At 38.5% G+C, this 22,422-nt stretch overlaps 1 protein-coding gene across 3 annotated transcripts in view; it reads right to left on the reverse strand.

Moving 5' to 3' along the window:
* The window catches only part of CDIN1 (CDAN1 interacting nuclease 1), a 182,198-nt gene that overhangs the window by 90,284 nt on the left and 69,492 nt on the right, over positions 1-22,422 (reverse strand). For all 3 annotated transcript variants that reach the window (XM_077818946.1, XM_077818945.1, XM_077818944.1), the window contains 4 exons: positions 14,816-14,895; positions 14,428-14,477; positions 9,808-9,875; positions 136-201 (listed from right to left, as the gene is read on the reverse strand). In XM_077818946.1, coding sequence (XP_077675072.1) covers positions 136-201; positions 9,808-9,875; positions 14,428-14,477; positions 14,816-14,895 — 264 coding nt within the window. The remainder of the gene's footprint in view (positions 1-135; positions 202-9,807; positions 9,876-14,427; positions 14,478-14,815; positions 14,896-22,422) is intronic.

Genomic DNA, 22,422 nt, shown 5'->3' on the forward strand with positions numbered 1-22,422 from the left:
ACATGCATAATATACTATAATATTTACAGTAATATTTTATAATATAATCTAGTTTTTACTGCCTTATCATTAAGTAATGTTAACATTTTAGTATAAACACAATAAATTCTAATAGAAAAAGCTTTAAGGACTTACCTACTGGCACTTCTAAAATAAAATCTGGTGTTTTGTCATAACCCTTTGCACGAAGCTGTTCTTCAGCTGCGTAGAGAACAAATACTATTGTTTATAACACTATTCTATTAACCAGACAGCAGTATAATTAATTTTCTTTTAAATAAGAGTGCAAGAATTACTAATGCAGTCATACATATCTTTCATATGTATGCAATGCTGTCTCAGATTAAATGAACCTTCTTAGCAAACCTGAAGCATGGATATAAAAATGCTTCTTTGTCGTCTCTGCATTTTTATGTCTTCATTATAAACATCATTAATTCAAGCTGTCATACAGTACTTTGTAACTGAAAAACTGTTCAAAATAAAGAAATATATTTGCTTATCGAAAGAAGAATCTCTTCACATTAGAATTAACCTGAACAGCTTTTTACTAATGCCACAAATGTACATATTCTATAGTTGCTTTCTTATTTTATATTGAAGACTGACTAAAGTTATTACAAAACTTTATCTTCCAATTGGAAAGCTATAAAAGGAAAGAGAAGACAGATTTTTATTTCTCTTGCATTATGTAGAATTTGCCAAATTTTATAGTTCAGTAGTACATACATTTAAAAGTACATTATCTTCAAGAGTTAAGTCTGTTTGTAATTCTGTATCCTTTGTAAATACCAAAACTTCTTTTAAGCAATATCTGAAGATTTTCAGAACCATGACAGGGAGCAAGCAAGACAAAATTGTGGAGGAAAAAATCAACCCATGCCTTAAAAAGAAAAAAAAAAAAACTTCACTACTGTCTAGGTGTTGTCCTTGACTTCTAATGGCATTAGATTGGTATTCCTGAAACACCATTTCTCCATTAGATTTTGGAGTGACCTGGTCATTCAATTCCAGACATGGCTTTCTGTCTTCACCCAACCTCAACTAATTGCACAACCAAGTAACAAGGAAGGCTGTGTGGACTCTTAACATCTACTGGGCTGTTGACATTGTCATGCATCCCATTCGCCTTTCTGCATCACCTTTGATTAAAATTAATGGCCCATTCCCACAATTGGGTAGCTTATTTCCAATCCATTTATCAGCCTAGGACAGTGGTTTCATGGCAAATGTTCAGAACTCTGTTTTAGAACACTTTGTGCATATCCTGAAAGGTCAGCACTTTGAGATGAAAGAACATTTTAATGACAAGAACAACGTTTAGATTTTTAAGGGTACATTTGTTAAAGGTTGTGAAAAACAAGAGTCTGAAGTTAATTTTTCAGCTGCTGCACTAGAAGTTATAGTAAAACCTCACTAATTTGCACTAAGACTAGGATATCCATTGGGGTAGTTATGAATTAGTGTGTAAGTGAACAACCAAAAGAAGGGGGAAAATGCACAACTAGATGGACTTCATTCATTTTGACGTGTACTAATAAGTGTACTCTAGTACAGGGGTCGGCAATCTTTCAGAAGTGGTGAGTCGAGTCTTCATTTATTCACTCTAATTTAAGGTTTCACGTGCCAGTAATACTTTTTAGCGTTTTTAGAAGGTCTCTTTCTATAAGTCTTTAACATATAACTAAACTATTATTGTATGTAAAGTAAATAAGGTTTTTAAAATGTTTAAGAAGCTTCATTTAAAATTAAATTAAAATGCAGAGCCCCCCCGGACCGGTGGCCAGGACCCGGGCAGCGTGAGTGCCACTGAAAATCAGCTCGCATGCTGCCTTTGGCATGCATGCCATAGGTTGCCTACCCCTGCTCTAGTATATTGTAAAAATAAGTGTTAGTAATACAGCACCTCACTATAGTGACGTATCAGCTATTAAGCCTTGGTAGGTGTTAGAGAGCAAAAGCTAGTGTTTTTTTTTTAACCCAGATATAAAATATATGGATGAGAGATGGGCAGATTAACAAAGCTTTACTTTATGTTAATCTCTGAAACCCATTTTGAGTCACACCATAACAACACGATAAATCAATATTCTGAACAATTTCTTCATCCTGATAGGAGTGAAGAATAGGATAACCGTTGCCTACTCCTAACGGCTGATTCTAATGTTTGAAAATAGTTTAAAAAGAGGCTCGGATGCTTTGGTTAAAACTTCATTCATCTTAAAACCGCAGTATTATTGAACAGATTTGACATTAACCAAAGAGAAAATAATATTAGACTGTATCTTAAGATGTATTTTAAAACTTCATATCTGCACAAAAAATAAAAAAATCCCCATACTAGGCATCAATATGTTGAACAATAAAAATACCATTTATTTAAATATTTTTGGATGTTTTCTTCATTTTCAAACACAACACAGAATACAAAGTGTACAGTGCTCACTTTACATTTATTTTTTATTATAATATCTGCATGATAAAAATAAAAGAAATAGTATTTTTCACAATCTAATACAAGTACTGTAGTACAAATCTTTATCATGAAAGTTGAATTTACAAATGTAGAATTATGTACAAAAATAACTGCATTCAAAAATAAAACAATGTAAAACTTTAAAGCCTACTAGTCCAATCAGTCCTACTTCTTGTTCAGCCAATCGCTCTGAGAAACAAATTTGTTTACATTTAGAGGCGATAATGCTGTCTGCTTCTTGTTTACAATGTCACCTGAAAGTGAGAACAGGTGTTCCCATGGCACTGTTGTAGCCAGCGTCACAAGATATTTATGTGCCAGATGCACTAAAGATTCATATGTTCCTTCATGCTTCAACCACCATTCCAGAGGACGTGTGTCCATGCTGATGATGGGATCTGCTCAATAATGATCCAAAGCAGTATGGACTGATGCATGTTCATTTTTATCATCCCAGTCAGATGCCACCAGCAGAAGGTTGATTTTCTTTTTTGGTGGTTTGGGTTCTGTAGTTTCCGCATCAGAGTGTTGCTCTTTTAAGACTTCTGAAAACATGCTCCACACCTTGTCCCTCTCAGATTTTGGAAGGCACTTCAGATTCTTAAACCTTGGGTCAAGTCCTGCAGTTATCTTTAGAAATCTCACATTGGTACCTTCTTTGTATTTTGTGAAATCTGCAGTGATAGTGTTCTTAAAATGAACAAATGTGCTGGGTCATCAAATGAGACTGCTAGAACATGAAATATATGGCAGAATGCGGGTAAAACAGAGCAGGAGACATTCAATTCTCTTCCAAGGAGTTCAGTCACAAATTTAATTAACGCATTATTTTTTTAAAATGAGTGTCATCAGCATGAAAGCACGTCCTCTGGAATGGTGGCTGAAGCATGAAGGGGCATACGAATGTTTAGCATATCTGGCACGTAAATACATTGCAATGCCTGCTACAAAAGTGACATGTGAACGCCCGTTCTTAAGCGGGCAGCATTATCCCCCATAAATATAAACAAACTTATTTGTCTTAGCAACTGATCAAATGTGTTTTCATAACATCAAAGTCTAGAACTTGAGACAGACACATGTAATAAATTGAAAGAAAAAAGACAACCACTTAACACACCTTAAACCTTAAGTGAGCTTATATAAATATTTTAAATATATACCATAATTTCCTTTATTTATATCTTTATATACTGATGAGATAATCCCTTCTAGAATTGCTAAAATTTTGTATTTGACAGCACAAATTACATACAGCTTATTTTTATTTTTTAAAAGGTAACCTGAAGTCTATCATAGGTCATGATTCATTAAAAATTAAGTCTGATTTGCGTGCTACAGAAGTTTATACAAGGCCACAAAAATGAATCATTTGGGTCGAAGGATTCTTTAGTGAGTCATCTAGTCCATTCCCTTGTATCATGCCAGGACTGATTTCATTAAACATACTTGTTAGATGAGTGTCAAGTCTAGCCTTGAATTTTTCAGTGAAGGTGATTCCACAAGCTTCCCAGGCAGATTGTTCTGTACTTAACAGTTCCTATAATTATGAAAAAAGAAAAGAAGTACTTATGGCACCTCAGAGACTAACAAATTTATCTGAGCATAAGCTTAAGCATAAATTTGTTAATCTCTAAGGTGCCACAAGTACTCCTTTTCTTTTTGCGAATACAGACTAACACGGCTGCTACTCTGAAACCTATAATTATGAATTTTTTCTCGTATTTAATTTCATCTTCCCAACTGCAGCTTAAGCCTATTACTACTAGTTCTGCCCGTATTCATTAGAAGGAATAACTGGCCACTGACATTTTCATGACATCTCCTTTTACATATGTAATTAGTTATTCCTGCCCTCAGACATCTTTACTCTAAACTGAAAAAGGTCCATTACTCTAAACTCTCCTCTGTGTCATATTTTCAAATGCTTAATGATTTATTATTCTCTTAAATTTCTAAAATTTGTTCAAGATGTCCAAAATACTAACCTGTGTGTAGTAGGTGCTATACAGTGTGTAATTACAATCCCCTCCCCCCAAAAAGAGGTTAAGTTAAAGAATTTATTGTTAAAAACAACAAAAAACCCTTTAACTGTATATTTAAAAAAATTTAGGGTATGTGTATACGGGCTCACCCGACCTTAATGGACTCAGGGAAGGAGTGGGAATCTCTTATGGACAGTCCTCGACAGGGATCTGTCCTTGTGCCACAAGAGTGTCCCTTACTCTCATGGGAAGCCCTGCAGAAGAGTCTTTGGGCTTAGACATGGAGGGCTCTGCTTCTTAAGCACGTGCTTAGAAGGGCACTGTTCATTTGGTTAGGCCAATGTACGGCGGTCTTCTTGGCCTGGATCAGAGAGGGGCTTCATAGCCTTCTCCATTAAGTATTTTCTAAGGCAAAGCTCACAAGCTTTGTGAGTACTCTGTGGAACAGAGCGACAAATGCTGCACTTTGCTGAAATGTGTGTCTCACCCAGACAGCAGTGGCAGCATTGGTGTTCATCACTGATGGAGTAGGATCTAGGGCAGGCAATATAGTTTTTGAAACCCAGAAGTCTGGGCATAGTTTCTGACCCTGGGGAGGGAGTCCCCGATCCAGGGAAACAAACCGCACTAACTACATTTAAGACTAACTGAACTAAGCTAAAGAATAACTATTTACAATCTTACAGGTTTTCTGAAAGGCTGAAGCAAGAGAAGACACTGGATTCTGACTCAGACTATGTAGCGGTAAGAAAGAACTGATAGGCCATTGATCTGCACTGCTTCTTTTACCCTCACTTGGGAGGACAAGGAGATCTACTGCACACGTATGGGCCAACAAACACTGCTTGTTAAAATCTCTGGACTCATGTGCATGTTGAACATACACACCCACATGTGGAGTACATACAGGGACCAACACTCGAAAAAGAACTGTGTATTTTTAAAAAAATTCAGAAACTTGGCAAATTTATCATTAAGTTCTCTGCACCAACTTTAACGATGCACCATATTCCTGCCCACCATCTTCAGGTGGGAGACCTTCATGAGATGCCACAAAACTCAAGTCTATCCCACTGAGTAATGAATTAATTCCCACTGTTTGGTGTTTAATTGTTCGCTGATATCATCTGTGCCCACCATTCCAGTGGATACACACAGTATATTGGGGAAAAGGGCAGTAGGGAGATGCAATGATCAAATCTCTTCTCTGTATTGGAAAGGTGCCAGGGGATTTGAGACTTGAAACATGTGTTCTTGGTATCTGCAACCTGCACAAGATACGTGATTTATAGAGGACACCAGCATCCTGCCTGTGCAACAAGCAGGACCCAGATGGATTAAGCAGAAGAGCAGGAAACGCACTGTATGCATCTTGTGACTTGTGGGTACATATGACTTGATGACTGACTGGAGGGAAAATAGTGGGGCAGGAAAAAGCTGGCAGCTGCATGCCTAAGTAAAGCCACACTCAGATGTATGGATCAGTGACCAATGTGTAGAGTGGACTAGATGAAGGTAAATCTCTGGACTTTATGTGGAGGTCAAAACGACAAACAGGAGAGAATCAGTGTCATTTCAAACCCATAAATAAGGTTAAGATTTTGTCATGGGTATTTTTAGTAAAAGTCAGGGACAGGTCGCAGTCAATAAACAAAAATTAATGGAAGCCCCATGACCTGTCCCTGACTTTTACTAAAAATACAACCGGTGGGGGAGGGAGGGCTAACAGTCAGAGCCCCGCCGAGGGCTGACCACTGTGCACCTCTCCAGCTCCTTCTTCTGCAGTGGGGGCAGACAGCTTCTCCAGCCCCGCCGCTCTGGCAGGGGCTGAAGCCAAAAAAGTCAGAGGTCCATTAAAGTCACAGAATCCATGACCTCCATGATAAAATCATATCCTTACCCATAAATAATACAGCATATTAGGTTTCTGGAAGATGTGGGGGAATGTTGTCTCTGATTCATATTTGAAAGGTAAGATGAGGTGTGTAGTCTCTGGCCTGCTGGAAGAGGATTGGCTGGATATAGGGTCAGGGTATATTGTCTCAACATTAATCCCCTTAATGATATTTTTTGTTTCTTGTTTTTTTTTAAGCAGAAAACTAGTTTTGTAAGCTCATAACTCAACAATGGCTGAACAGATTAGAACAGTATTTTATAATTTATGTTCATGAGCCACAAGCTCGTTGGTAGAAATTATAACCTCCATGAAGCCCTGACTGTGACCCCCCAAAGAGGTAAAAAAGAAACCAAGTAGGTAAAATGTTGGTTGCAAAAAATTTGACAAAAATTGCATGTTTCAGCAGTCATGAAACTTTTTGACTAATTTTGCCATTATGTAGATATTTGTTTGTGATAATGTTTGTTCCTTATGTTCCCTATAGGCAATATGGTCTAACTAATGGAGCACAGGACTGGTGATTAGGAAATCTTAAATTTGTATTTCCACCTCTGCTACTGCCACCTGACACTTTGCACTCATATAGCCCTTTACTAGCTATACCCATTTTACAGACTGGAAAAAGAGCTATTTTGTAACTAATTTAGTGGACTGGGAGTCAAGATATGATTCTAATCCCATTTCTGACACGGGTTTACTATGTGACTTTGGGCATCTAATGTAACATATTTTGTAGGACTGAGGGCTGGCTTATAATAAATGCTGTCTTATATCTTAACTTTGGCATTATTCTAACTCCACAGTGGTTGAAATGACTATATTAATTGCCTCACTTGGTTTGCTTATACTACTCCTATTAATATAACCAAGAAAACCCCAAGAAAGTATGTGCCTTTTTTGTGATAGCATAGCATTATCCAGTTTATCAATTTAAAATGATCAAGTCCTTCTCTTTAATAATTACTGTCTGGCCAGTAATCCTTTGGCTCTATATTTGCATATAATGATTTAATCTTATTCTACTGATTTCAGTTCATTGTTTAATATGCCGATATTGTGCTGTATTTTAATTATTTCTCAACTGCTCGTGATTTCTTCACCTATTCGACTCATCCATGAATATACACAACCCATATACTCTTCATTTCATCCTTCACATTGTTAATACAAATACTGGTACTTAAAAATATAGGACTCACTTGCCTATTGGTACCACCAAACAAGTTAAAAAAAGCAGTATACATTTTTTAAGTCATACAAGAGAAATGTAAAAAAATGGAAGAGTCACTGAAATGATCATTTAGTAAAGAGTCTTAAAAAAAAGCGGCTTTATACACAAGTATGAAAAGTAGCACCATCTTGTCTTTTACATAAAACTGGAAACATCTAACATCCTGGAAATACAGTACCAATATAATCTAAAATAGTATATTTACTCCCCAGTACTTCTTGACTTTGTCAGTTATGAACAACCTTTTTTCCATACCCTGTCTTTAATATCACTTGTAAGATGTTTCTATTTGTTTTTATTATTAATAATTAGTATTATTACTACTACTACTACAGTAATTACAAGCCAGAGCCAAAATTAGTACTGAGCCTTTCCAGACCCGAACCACTAAGTTCCTAAGTTTGATTTTAAAAACGTAAGTTTCATGTTCCACTAGAGCAGTAGTTCCCAAACTGGGGTTCGCAAAATGCTACTGGGGGTTCTCAGGGAAAAATTCCCTAATGGTGGAAAGAGCTGTCCCTAGGGACTCCGGGCAGCATGGGGCCAGCAGCCCGGAGCCCCTGGACTTCCGAGAACTAAGCAGATCAAAGCAAGCATTTCTATCACGTGAGGAGATTTAAACTTAAGACTCCTTATAAGAAATGGAAAGGGAGTTGGATATTTTTTGCTGTTTTTAAAATTAAATAGGCAGCTAATATTGTTTTTAAAATTATTATGAAGAACAAGTTTAAGCTTTGTTGTAAGTGCATTGTTTGCCTGGGCTGTTCAAGACCTGAATGCTTGTGTAGGAGGATCTCTGAGTTGGCTTCTTAAATACCTTCATGCTGTTTCACATCTGATACTCCTTGATGAAACATAGGAGCCTTGTCTTATAACAGGCTTATTCAAAGTGATACAAGCTACGAAAGTGAGATCTTGGAAGAATGTTGCTGTTTTCATAATGTAATAAAAATACTGTAATGATAAATAATAATTAATAATAAATAGTGTGTAATAAGCATGTCATAAAAACAAATTTTATATTTCCAAGATCACTGCTTTAGTAATTTATAATCTGGTAAAGGAGAAAATCCCTGGAAATACGCAGAGGGGGTATTTAGGAGGGGGTTCGCGAGACATAACATTTTAGTGAAAGGGGTTCACAGGTTGTTAAAGTTTGGGAACCACTGCACTAAAGTCACATAACCCACATTTCTTTAAATTTCCCTAAGTTTATGTTATATGAAACCATACTACATGGCTTACTAAAATTGATACACTATGTCCTAAGAAATTCCTGTATCTACTATTACTATTCCTTTATCTACTACTAATTGTTATCCTACCACAGAAAGAAACTAAATCTGGCATGATTTGCTTTTGGTTAAATCCATAATACTTACTATTTATCAATTAAGCTATTTTCTGTTCCTTTTTGTAAAAGTTAGGACATTATTTGTTCAAAAGAGGTATTAGTTTTAGGTGAAACTAATACATGTGTTGTATTATCTTTCTACATAAGAAATCTCTTTGAAGAATACAACATTTTACTATAGAACTAGGTTGCAGCTGTCTTATTTTGATATAATGTCACCACAGAAGGAATTCCAGATATAAGAAACTATCATAATTTATTATCACGATAAGATAATTCTTTAAATGCTAACCACTATAATTAATATTACTGTACCATGTTTAATACTTTTTAACAGATAGAAAATTAAATCATCTTCTAATATCTAAGTGAACATTTTCCAAAATAAATTCTTAAAATGACTTGAAAGATGGAAAGGTGGAAAGACTCAGCGCATTAGTTCAAAAATATCAGAAACCACACTTACAGATAAACAAGTGAACTCTTCTGGCAGTTCTTTAATACATATAGCATTTTGCAACTAATATTTCTTATCCTTCCTTCTAAGTCTCATATGGCCTAGATTATGGCTAATATCTCATGACACCAAAAGTAATACTGCAGCAGATATTAAAGCATTTTTTTCAGCTACTTATTCTATAAAATATTAATTGCAAGCCTGTGCTGTATATATAGGGTATTAGGTAACTGAGTTCCTGCTCAGTTCTAAATCAATAAAAGATAACATGTACAGCATCAACCATTTTTTACTCTTCCTTTACATAATACAGCATGTGTTGAGGTCTCTTTTTTTTCCCCTTAAGTAAACAGTCACTGAGATCTTTGAAGCTAACGTATCATAGGTTAGATACTATAGATTCTTACCTAAGAAAGAGAGATTTTTCTCCAGCAGCATTTCTCGCAGCAGGACTTCATGCTCATGCCCAATAGCACTGATGGATTTAAGTTAAGGAAAAAGTGCTATATGTTTGGAATGAAACTAAATTCAGAACACTGTTACAGCTAGAATATAATGCCCCACATCATCAGGAGTGACCAGTGATTTGTACTTAGTGCTTTTTAAAAACCAAGGCCCTTTATGGTGCGTCAAGTTGGGTACACAAAAACAGAGGCACCCAAAATCACCAGTCAGTTTTGAAAATTTATACTAGTCTTTAAGTAGAAATAAAATAAAAAAAAATACCTCACACAAATGACAAAAGGCAGGTATCATCATAAACAACTTTCTTCAATATAACCAAGAGTAGTACTTTATCTTGCTTCCATTTTCTTCTCCAAAAGAGCAAAGTGTGAGACTAAAATGAGTGCCTTTATAGCTGGAAATTTTGGGCCTGATCTTTGGCTTTGTACTCAAGACTCTCACTGAAGTCAATGGGAGTTTTGCCTAAGTACATAAACCACAATAAATTGGATAATAATTGAACAATTTAAGGTTTTGTTCTTTAAATACTGAAACTTTTTACACTTAAAGATATACTCTGAAACCATCTGGTGTATCTCACTATACCAAAACAGCCTTTTAATTGATTTTCAGTTATATGAAAAAACAGTATTTCTCACAAGGTGAAATAAAATATTTCAGTGTAGTGTCTCCAATCCTTCTGATTCCATAGACAGCCCATTGATCTGTACTTGGTACTATCACTAAAAAGTACAAGGTCACAACTTTAGATGTCTCCAGTCTCTTTGCTCGGCGTAAAATCTAGCACTTTTAAAATCTAGAGGTGGTTAGGGACTATTTAGAAAAGCTGGACGTGCACAAGTCCATGGGGCCGGACGAGTTGCATCCGAGAGTGCTGAAGGAATTGGCGGCTGTGATTGCAGAGCCATTGGCCATTATCTTTGAAAACTCGTGGCGAACCGGGGAAGTCCCGGATGACTGGAAAAAGGCTAATGTAGTGCCAATCTTTAAAAAAGGGAAGAAGGAGGATCCTGGGAACTACAGGCCAGTCAGCCTCACCTCAGTCCCTGGAAAAATCATGGAGCAGGTCCTCAAAGAATCAATCTTGAAGTACTTGCATGAGAGGAAAGTGATCAGGAACAGCCAGCATGGATTCACCAAGGGAAGGTCATGCCTCACTAATCTAATCGCCTTTTATCATGAGATTACTGGTTCTGTGGATGAAGGGAAAGCAGTGGATGTATTGTTTCTTGACTTTAGCAAAGCTTTTGACACGGTCTCCCACAGTATTCTTGTCAGCAAGTTAAGGAAGTATGGGCTGGATGAATGCACTATAGGGTGGGCAGAAAGCTGGCTAGATTGTCGGGCTCAACGGGTAGTGATCAATGGCTCCATGTCTAGTTGGCAGCCGGTGTCAAGTGGAGTGCCCCAGGGGTCAGTCCTGGGGCCGGTTTTGTTCAATATCTTCATAAATGATCTGGAGGATGGTGTGGATTGCACTCTCAGCAAATTTGCGGACGATACTAAACTGGGAGGAGTGGTAGATACGCTGGAGGGGAGGGATAGGATACAGAAGGACCTAGACAAATTGGAGGATTGGGCCAAAAGAAATCTGATGAGGTTCAATAAGGATAAGTGCAGGGTCCTGCACTTAGGACGGAAGAATCCAATGCACCGCTACAGACCAGGGACCGAATGGCTAGGCAGCAGTTCTGCGGAAAAGGACCTAGGGGTGACAGTGGACGAGAAGCTGGATATGAGTCAGCAGTGTGCCCTTGTTGCCAAGAAGGCCAATGGCATTTTGGGATGTATAAGTAGGGGCATAGCGAGCAGATCGAGGGACGTGATCGTCCCCCTCTATTCGACATTGGTGAGGCCTCATCTGGAGTACTGTGTCCAGTTTTGGGCCCCACACTACAAGAAGGATGTGGATAAATTGGAGAGAGTCCAGCGAAGGGCAACAAAAATGATTAGGGGTCTAGAACACATGACTTATGAGGAGAGGCTGAGGGAGCTGGGATTGTTTAGCCTGCAGAAGAGAAGAATGAGGGGGGATTTGATAGCTGCTTTCAACTACCTGAAGGGGGGTTCCAAAGAGGATGGCTCTAGACTGTTCTCAATGGTAGCAGATGACAGAACGAGGAGTAATGGTCTCAAGTTGCAGTGGGGGAGGTTTAGATTGGATATTAGGAAAAACTTTTTCACTAAGAGGGTGGTGAAACACTGGAATGCGTTGCCTAGGGAGGTGGTGGAATCTCCTTCCTTGGAAGTTTTTAAGGTCAGGCTTGACAAAGCCCTGGCTGGGATGATTTAACTGGGAATTGGTCCTGCTTCGAGCAGGGGGTTGGACTAGATGACCTTCAGGGGTCCCTTCCAACCCTGATATTTCTATGATTCTATGACTTCAAAGTTCTAGTTGATTGGAAATTTTGTAAAGGAGAATCTGTAAATGAAATTTAAAAACAACTACAATTCATAATTTGTTTAGGATATCTTATACAAAGTGATAAACTGCAGAATTTACCACCATTATAATTAATTACTCTAACTTTTACCAGCACTAACTGCTGAACTGCAAAAAAGCCAATCATAAGGAATCACTTTACATATATACATCATTGTCTCTATCAATTGAAAGCATGTACTACATTAAACTATACTGGCAGTGACAGAACCAAAAAAGGAAAATGAATGATGGCAAAAATATAAAGACAAATACTGCAAACAGAATTGATAATACACCATAAGCAGAAACACTTAGCCTTAGTCTATAATAATACCTATTATTGATGAATAGCAGTGACCATGGGGCAAAACTTTTAAATAACCTCACAAGCCATTTTCTGCTCATGCAATCCAACAGCCTAGTTTCCCGTAAGCATCTGAACTATTACTGAAAAATAGCCTCCTGGCATTTACAAAGAGGTAGACTTCATACTTTAGTCCATGCATATATAATTAGATAGTTATATTTAAAATCAATATACAATCCTTCAGAAGACATTATGCTTTTAAAACCTTAACTTTAAATTGATTTTTAACTATTTCATGTGCCTTAAAATTAGCATCTAATTCAGCAACATACACTCTCAGATAATGCATTCACACAGCTAAATATCACCAAACTTTACTGTAACAATCTTCAGTTGACAAACTTTTTATGTTTCCTAATAATGCCATCATTTTTTGTGCAAGCTGATTTGAAATGCGGGGGGAAAAACACACTACAGATTACAAAAAAATGCACTATTTCTTAACAATTTAATATAAAGCAGAGATATGCAGTATAATGCACCATTTTTATAAAATAAAGTTAGTTTTTACAGCTCAGAAGCATCTATTCAGATTCTTCATAAAAAGAATACAACCTCATGTACCTAATTTAACAGACCTTATGATTAATGATCCTTTAAAAGATAGGATGATGTTTAATGAATACACCTATGTATAATTGTACTTAATGTTACAGTGAACCTCAAAGAATATACCATACAAATAGAATTTGACCCAAACATGCTTTCATTAAAGTTAATGGGAGCAGGATTGGGCCCTTACTATATACCATACAAAGTAAATCTGAGGAAAAAAGTGGCAGCAAATGAGGCAATTTTTTTTCAGGAAATGCAAACACTATGACTGCAAAGTGTATTGGGGGTGTAAGAAGAAATATCTCCTTTAATACGTATGAACAGTGAATACATTTTTTCTCCATGTTTAACTGCTGGGAACCATCGTGGCTCCCCTTCCCTCCTAATACAGGGTGAAATTCTCACCTCCTCCAAAACCTTATTGAAATTTGTACAGAGAACTCTCTAGGACTAAGGGGAGGAAATCCACTCACCATTCTGCAGACTGGATATAAGGCCACAAACTGAAGGTTTCTCTTCCAACCATGGGCTGAAATAGATCAGCAACCCTTTATGCCCAATAAAGTGCTTTTGGGCCAGTGAATCTGCACAAGAGTGGCACCTTCCCAATACAATCCTTCATCCTCATCTATTCAGGCCTGTATAGAATCCCCAGTCTGCTGCAACCACTGAGAGCTGACTCTTCCTCCACAGTACTCTGCTCATTGTGGAGATACCTCCGACACTCTCTCCCACTTTCAAAAATAGTTTTATTTCCTATACCTTATGCCCTACTTTCCTTGAAGAAGAGGAGAAAAGAGCTGCACGGGAATGTCAGATACAGCATTTAAAATTTAAATCAGAACTTGAAAAGCACTTAAAAAAATCCAAAGGAAACATCAAATTAGTTAAGAATATTGCAATACTGGACAGTGGCACTTTAATGGCTTTATACGAATCACAATATGATTTCATCTCACCAAAAACAAGAGGGTTTCAAATAAGCATATGTATGTACAGCCTCTGAACTGATAACTTCCCTTGGCCTATTTGATTTTAGTTAAACGGCATAAGAGAAAGGACTGCAGTGACCCTCTACTTGATTGAATGTAAAATAGAGGAGTATGAAATGTGTTTTGTGAAGTGGAACTTTATGTCAGGTTAAAGCTAGACATATCTCCTCCACAGAGTCTAAGCTCGTCAATTGTGCACCTAAAATTTTATGGGAAAGGATACTGTTTGATGCAGTCCACCAGTGGTCCATAACAACAGTCATTCACAGTACACTGCAGACAAATAAGAGTAGTAGTATAGTGATGGTCAACTACAAATCTATTACAGTTAAACAGTATGCTAAAAACAGTAATTACTTTGCCTCAAAAAGGTTATCAAAGGCTGTTCGGATATAATCACAGAAAACAAAAATTGCATGCTTTTTATTCACTATAAAAGCAAGCTATTAAAAAGTGAAATGATCTTCTCACAAATATTGCATTGCCATTTATGGTGCACCCTGACCTTAGTGATAGTTTATGATGACAGTAATTAAATGGGGTTTAAAATCCTTTACTCTGCTCGACAGAGAACAGCACTGCCACTGAAAAAAGATGGCTGTGATTAATACCTGATAGACCTGATTTGCTAGAACTCCATCTGGAATCTGAGAAGGGTCCCGCAGCATACTATTTATAAGAGTCTTGGAGGCTATGGAAGAAAAAGAAAATTGTTAGCTCAGTATGAACATATCATTAACCAGTTGTCAAAAAAAGTGAAACATACTTTTTAAAAGGAAAATGTTGGCTACACTGACAAAACAAGGTTACTTACCTGTAACTGAAGATTCTTCAAGATGTGTGGTCCCTATCTGTATGCCATTGAAGATTATGCACATATGCTATGCCCCCAGAGCTGGAGCTTTTGAAAGTAGTACTGTTTGGGGGTCCATGCCTGTGCCCTGTGCTGCCTCGTGGTCTCGCACAAGGCCATAAAGGGTGTGGCCACCAGCGTCTACAGTTCCTTCTCTACTGCAGAGCTGTTGAATCCGTAGCAGAGGGGAAGGAGGGTGGGTTTGGAATAAAGATTGGGACCACACATCTCGAAGAACCTTCAGTTACAGGTTAGTAACCTCATTTTCTTCCCTATTGTATTCTACTGAGGTTGATTAACAAGCAGTACCTATGTGGGAGGATAGCGCAAGGAGATTATGGAATGGAGGATTGCTGCTCTGAACGAATTATTTTTCACAGAATCATGCACTAGAGCATGGTGTGTACGGAACTCCACATGGCCACCTTGAATATGTCTGTGAAGGACACCTGTGGAGTGCAGCTCTAGTTGATGCTTGAGCTCTAGTGGAATGGGCCCTTCACAAGGGTATGGTTCTGCTAATTGATAAGCAGCGCATAATGCACCCTGAAACTCACCTGGAGATTCTCTGGGTGGAAATGGCTTGCCTTTTCATTCTCTCCGCTATAGCAATGAAAAGACAAGGAAATTTCCAAAAGGGCTTTGTCCGCTCAAGATAAAAAGTCAATGCCCTTCGAACATCTAATGAGTGAGGCATGAGGATTGGGGAAGAAGGTAGGTAAACGTATTGGTTGATTGAGGTGGAATAAGCTTTCGTGGGTAAAAAAACATGCATCTGAAGAAGTCTCCACGCATCTGAAGAAGTGGGTTTTTTTACCCACGAAAGCTTATGCCCTAATAAATCTGTTAGTCTTTAAGGTGCCACTGGACTCCTCGCTGTTTTTGTGGATACAGACTAACACGGCTACCCCTCTGATACTTGGTGCCATGCTTATGTGCATGCTTCCTTGGTTAACGGCTAAGTTCTGGTGTGGGGTCCTTAGCACTGGTACCAGCAGAGCCTGACGGAGGTTCCACAGCAGGGGCGCTCTTTGACTGTTCAGGCTGATGTATGGGGATGGGAGGGAGGGTTCCCCAACGAGGATCCAATGCCAATCCCCTGGCAATCTCCATAAGTTGTTTCCTGCAAAGGAGAGTCCAGTTCTCCTGAGTATGGGCAGGAAAGGATGTGAAGTGGGTGCGATGTGGGCTTCCCTCAAGCAGCACAAGCAACACTGGTGCTTATCGCTGATGGAAAACGAGTGAGGGCAGGAGGTACAGGTTTTGAACTTCAGCATCTCTGGCATATACTGGAGGTGGGGAGGGGTTTAAAGTTTGGCAGGAAACACTGCTGAAGCGGTGTCCCAAGTCCTAACTCAGGTACGAAGGGAAGAATCAAAAAACAAAAACAGAACAAATAAGAAATCTAAACTCTGAACAGCACTAAAGATAGTTTTGGGAAGTGCGTCACAAGGACATTAGAAGTAGACGCTCTGACTTAGACTATGTGGCGGTGAGAAGGAACTGGAGACGCTGGTGGCCCGCCGTGCCCTTTATCGCCTTGGGCAAGACCACAAGGTGGCACAGGGTGCATTCACAGACCACCAAAGAGTACTACTTTCAAAAGCTCTGGGTGCACGTGCATGACCCTCAGTGGAATACAACAGAGACAATCATTCGAAGAACTCTTGATTACACAACAAGCAGTTGCAAGTATATTCCCCTCCATTTGCTAGTCACTTATCCATTCACATATGATCGAACTCTGATAATCTCAGAACCACAAAGGTATGTTATAAACACAGGGCCAAATTCTGCCTTCAGTTACACTTATGCAACCCCGTGCTCAAAAGCATTATGCACAGGAATATTTCCTAGAAAAAACAGCTTAGATTTTTTAAAAGTATGAGGTTAGGATTAGAGGAGAAAGATACGCAGAGCTTCAAACAGGTGTTAAATACACTAAAGATGTTGTCTGAACAGTTTTAGTGGTAGTTAGGGACCTGAAGATTCCACTTTGGCAGTTTTCAGGTTTTTGATGCATTTGTTCAGCATCAGCACACTTATTTGCTTTTACCTAAAAATATGCTATTCTAAATTCAGAAACAAATGAATAAATAAAGTCTCCCAAGCACTCTTCTTAGTCTTTTGTTATTTTTTCGTACTGTAATTTTAATCTTGTTGAACAAATGGGATTTTCAATGGCCAGTATCAGGAAACACATTTAATTTTTTATTTTCATGTTTAAATATAGTCTCTGTAAAAGTCCAGCAGCCATTTCTCTTTGGACTCTTAATCTGGGCACTTTTGCATAATAATTAATAATATGAATCAAAAGATTTTGATCTAGAATGGCTCCTGCTTCAAATACCCAGACATTGGTTTTGCTTCTCAGCAAAACAGAATTTATAATATAGTAGCAGAAATATTTAGAATCCCTTATTAGCCCCAAGTTAAAAAAAACCCAACAACTCTGAGAAAATGCTGTTTACACTTAGTTGGTTATATTATATGTGAACCATAAGATAACTGAGAGAACATGTTATGTAAAATTAAATAGATTTATGAAATTAACTACATAGAAACATGTAAGTTAAATATTGTATCCCCAGAATATATTTCTCAGCCACCCTTATATGTAACGCTGCAAAGATAAATAATAGAAATCATTTTAAAATGTTACATCAACAATATAGACTTCAGGTTTCAGAGTGGTAGCCATGTTAGTTTGTAGGAGGGAAAAAAAACCGAGTACTTGTGGTATCTTAGAGACTAACAAATTTATTTGGGCATAAGCTTTCGTGGGCTAAAACCCACTTCATCGGATGCATGCAGTGGAAAATACAACAGGAAGATATATATACACAGAGAACATGAAAAAAATGGGGGTTGCCATACTAACTGTAACAAGACTAATCAATCAAGGTGGGCTATTATCAGCAGGAGAAAAAAAACTTTTGTAGTGATAATCAAGGATGGCCCATTTCAAACAGTTGACAAGAAGGTGTGAGTAACAGTAGGGGAAAAATTTGCATGGGGAAATAGTTTTTACTTTGTGTAATGACCCATCCACTTCTGGTCTTTATTCAAGCCTAATTTAATAGTGTCCAGTTTGCAAATTAATTCCAATTCTGCAGTTTCTTGTTGGAGTCTGTTTTTGAAGTTTTTTTTGTTGGAGAATTGTGACTTTTAGGTCTGAAACTGAGTGACCAGGGAGGTTGAAGTGTTCTCTGACTGGTTTTTGAATATAGACTTCAGTTTGTCTTCTGCATTTTTCCTTTTCAGATAAAGAATAGTATCAATTAAGTAGACAGACTTTTAAAAACAGTAAGGGTAACAGAAAAAGTTGGAGTGTATTCATACCTTGATCATGATTCTGTATATATTACAAAATGGTATATAATTTAAGAGAAAATGTGGGAGAAAGGATAGGCCAGAAGATTGATAACATGGGATTTCAATCAGGTATAAACCAGGCCACTAGCTGAACATCAGACACAGGTCAGTAGTGGTTGAAAGTTACTACCTGAAGATTCTTCAAATAATCATGAGTTGGTAGTTACAGGTCAGTTTCTTGTAGAAATGCATCCACAGTACAAACACTGCCATGCTTGGCATTAGGGTTGCCAACTTTCTACTTGCACAAAACCGAACACCCTTCCCCGACCCCTCCTACAAGGCCCCGCCCCTGCTCACTCCATCCCCCCTCCTTCTGTTGCGCACTCTCCCCACCCTCACTCACTTGCTCATTTTCACTTGAGGTGCGGGCTCTGGGGTGGGGCCAGAAATGAGATGTTCAGGGTGCAGGATGGGGCTCTGGACTGAGGCAGTGGGTCAGGATGTGAGAGGCGGTGAGGACTCTGGGGTGGAGCCAGGGATAAGGGGTTTGGGGTGCAGATGGGGGCTCCAGGCTGAGGGGACAGAGCCAAGGAGTCTAGAGTATGGGAAGGGGCTCCAGGCTGAGGCATGGGGTTGAGGTGTGGAAGGAGGGGCTTCTGGGCTGGGGGTGTGGGTTCCGGGGTGAGGCAGGGGGTGTGTGAGGGCTCTGGCTGTGGGACTGAGGATGAAGGATCTGGGATGCAGGAGGGTACTCCAGGCTGGGACCGAGGGGTTTGGAGGGCGGGAGGGGTCAGGGTGCAGGTTCTAGGAGGCGCTTACCTCAAGCAGCTTCCGGAGGTGCCGGCCACTGAGGGCTGCGGAACCAGCTCTTGGGACGGGGGCAGCGTGCAGAGCCCCCTGCCTGCCCCAAACATAGGAGTTGGAGGGGGGACATGCTGCTGTTTCCAGGAGCCGCACGGAGCTACGGCAGCCAGGTAGTCTGCTTTAGCCCCACTGCGCTGCCGACCGGACTTTTAACAGTCTTGTTAGCATTGCTGACCGTAGCTGCCAGGGTCCTTTTTCAACCAGGCATTCCGATTGAAAACCGGACAACAGGCAACCCTATTCAGCATCCTTGTTGGTAATCTAACAAGAAAGGCCGGTTACTGAATGGGACTGGAAGCTGAACTATTTTATTACAACGAAGAACAGATACAAATTTAGGCACATTGAAACACATTGTCAGAAGGGCTTGGGATGGTTAGGGCTGTGGTTAGAACACTGGACTAACACCTGATCTACACTAAACATTTTTACCACCATAACTATGTCAGTCAGGAGTAGAAAAAAAAATCATATTACTACCCAACAAACATAGCTGTGCCAACAGGAGTCCAAGTGTAGATGTAATTATATCAGCCAAAAAGTCCATTTGCCAGTATAGCTTATTCCTTTTGGGAAACTGGTATAAAATATGACAAAAGAACTCTTTTGCCGTTATAAGCTGCATCTCCACAAACGGAGTTTGCCAGTATAGCTCTAATAGCATATCTCATCAGCAAACTCTTTCTAGTGGAGACAAGGCCTGAGATTTAGGAGGTTCCCTGCTCTGCCATAAATTTCCTTTTGGGCAAGTCACTTTATCTCTTGGTGCCTCGGTTCTCCTTTAAAGAGAGGATTTTACTCCTATTCTTTGTCTCTCTCATCATGCACCATTGAAGCTTTGGCTACATACATATATTTGTATTTTATCCACTACTGTCTGTCCCTGGTATCCCAAAGTTTAAGGTTCACACCTAATTCATCTTACAAAGTTCTGTTCTCTCTCATGATTTATTTCCCACTTTTTGAAGAGAGTGGAAAAAAATGGAACATTGAGAGCATTAAGCATTCAATCTGTGAATAAAATAATCTGTTTAAAAAAACCCTTCTGTTTTTATAGTCTTAGAATTGGAATGGAGAAAGTATATGAAAAACTGAACTAGAAGCAGAGGTGATGTAACAATTTTTATAGTGGGGGTGCTGAGAGCCACTTACCCAAAACTGTAAACCATAGAATATCAGGGTTGGAAGGGACCTCAGGATGTCATCTAGTCCAACCCCCTGCTCAAAGCAGGGCCAATCCCCAATTTTTGCCCCAGATCCCTAAATGGCCCCCTCAAGGATTGAACTCACAATCCTGGGGTTAGCAGGCCAATGCTCAAACCACCGAGATATCCTTCCCCCCTGTATATAATGGAAATACCACCATTAGTTCTAGCACCTATGACTAGAAGCCTTCTGGAATGCATGGGATATAAATATCCCATTTCCCTTCCTCTCAGTGTACATGGTGGGTCAGTGGTGCTGCCATTTCCTCTTCAACTCATGGCTCCACTTAGGTAAATCTCCCTTTCCTGTCCCTTGTGATCCAAAGAAGCCCTGACCCCTTTTCTTCCAGCTGGACAGGCAAAGACTCACCACATTCACTTGTAGTGACAGAAAGGTGCATTTGCACAAAATGTAAGACCGAAAGAGGCAAGAGTTGGGCGATAACACTTGTTAGTGATGGGGTGGTACTTAATGCAAAGCAAAACTTCAAAAATTAACAATATTTAGCATTGAAGAATGAGCAGTCAGAGGGAATGTAAAGTATTCAGAATTATGAAAGGCAAGTGTGAAAAATATTCTCCTTTCTACCTTGTCCCATGACCCCACCCCCCAAAAAAAAGCTTACAAAATTAAATGAATGGCTAGTACATTTAGAAAAAATAAAAGTAAACATTTCTTAATCAACCAATTGAATTCATTGCTTCAGAATACCATCCAATCAAACATCAAGACTGGATTTAGGAGAGGGTTGAATTATTTCATGATCAACATCTCTGTTTGTAGTTATGCATCTCAAGATATGGGTGCTTGCATTTCCTGCTTCAGTAAACTGATCACTACAAGGGACAAGGAAGATTTCAGTTTCACCCCATTGCACAGTTGGCAATGTCTATTATGGGTTTTTTACCTTTGCTTGAAGCATCAAGTATTGGCCACTGCTGAATGCAAGATATCAAAGAAACAGAATTTGGCAAAACTGTGTTTCTATAATCACATTCTATGCACTAATGAGTAAGAGCATATTTGTCAAAATTGCTTTTTCATTTAAACAATTTTCTGAAATAACTAAAATGAAAGTGTAAACTGATACTAGGTTACAAAAATGTAATGTTAGTCAAATACAATAAAATGCCAAGTTTTACTGTAGTAAAATATCTCCAGTAAGGTATGTTTAGTTTATGGAAAATACTTCCAAAAACTGAGCCCAAGTGCAAGTTATGGCTCTTCTTACACAACTTTTGCCAAATTTACCTGGGGAAAACTATATTAGCAACTTTCAAGTGAAATAAAGCCGTATACTGTCAAGTCATTTTCTCATACTTTGGTTTCATTTGCTTACCTTTTAATATTTACAGAAAGACTTTGCCAAACTTCAAAATATCACACATTATTATAATGTGAATGAGACGTGCACACATATACACATGAGCTTTAAAGCCAGACTGAATAAACTGTACTAAGTCATGTATTTCCTCCATTTTTTGGAAAAAACTTTTGATGCACAATAATTCCTTTTTTTTTGGTATTTAAAATAACGTTGGAACTGATTCTGGTCTCATTTACACCAGTGTAATACTGGAGTAACTGTTGAATTCGGTGATGCTATTCTGGTTTCACATTGGTGTAACAGACACCAAAATCTGGCCCTCAATCTTTAATAGAAAAGTAACTTTTCTCCTTATCACTTTATTGACATTTAATATGCAAGTTTCTGCTCATCTAAAAATAACTACTTATGCATTGTACAGTATACTGCATAATTAAAAACAGTATATTGCTACTTTATGTGGAATTTAATTTCATTATGAATTCTTTATGTAATGAGACAGGTTTGATACATTCCTTTAATTGCAATTAATCTTTCAAAAAGTCTGCTTGAACAATGGTAGCACACCAAAAAGCCAACAGGATATGGGTTTAGAAACTGATTCAGAATGGAAGCTCCAGGGTTTTATAGAGATTAAGTGTTTTGTGGGA

The sequence above is a fragment of the Eretmochelys imbricata genome, chromosome 6 (genome assembly GCF_965152235.1).
Source record: "Eretmochelys imbricata isolate rEreImb1 chromosome 6, rEreImb1.hap1, whole genome shotgun sequence".
NCBI classification, from domain to species: domain Eukaryota; kingdom Metazoa; phylum Chordata; order Testudines; family Cheloniidae; genus Eretmochelys; species Eretmochelys imbricata.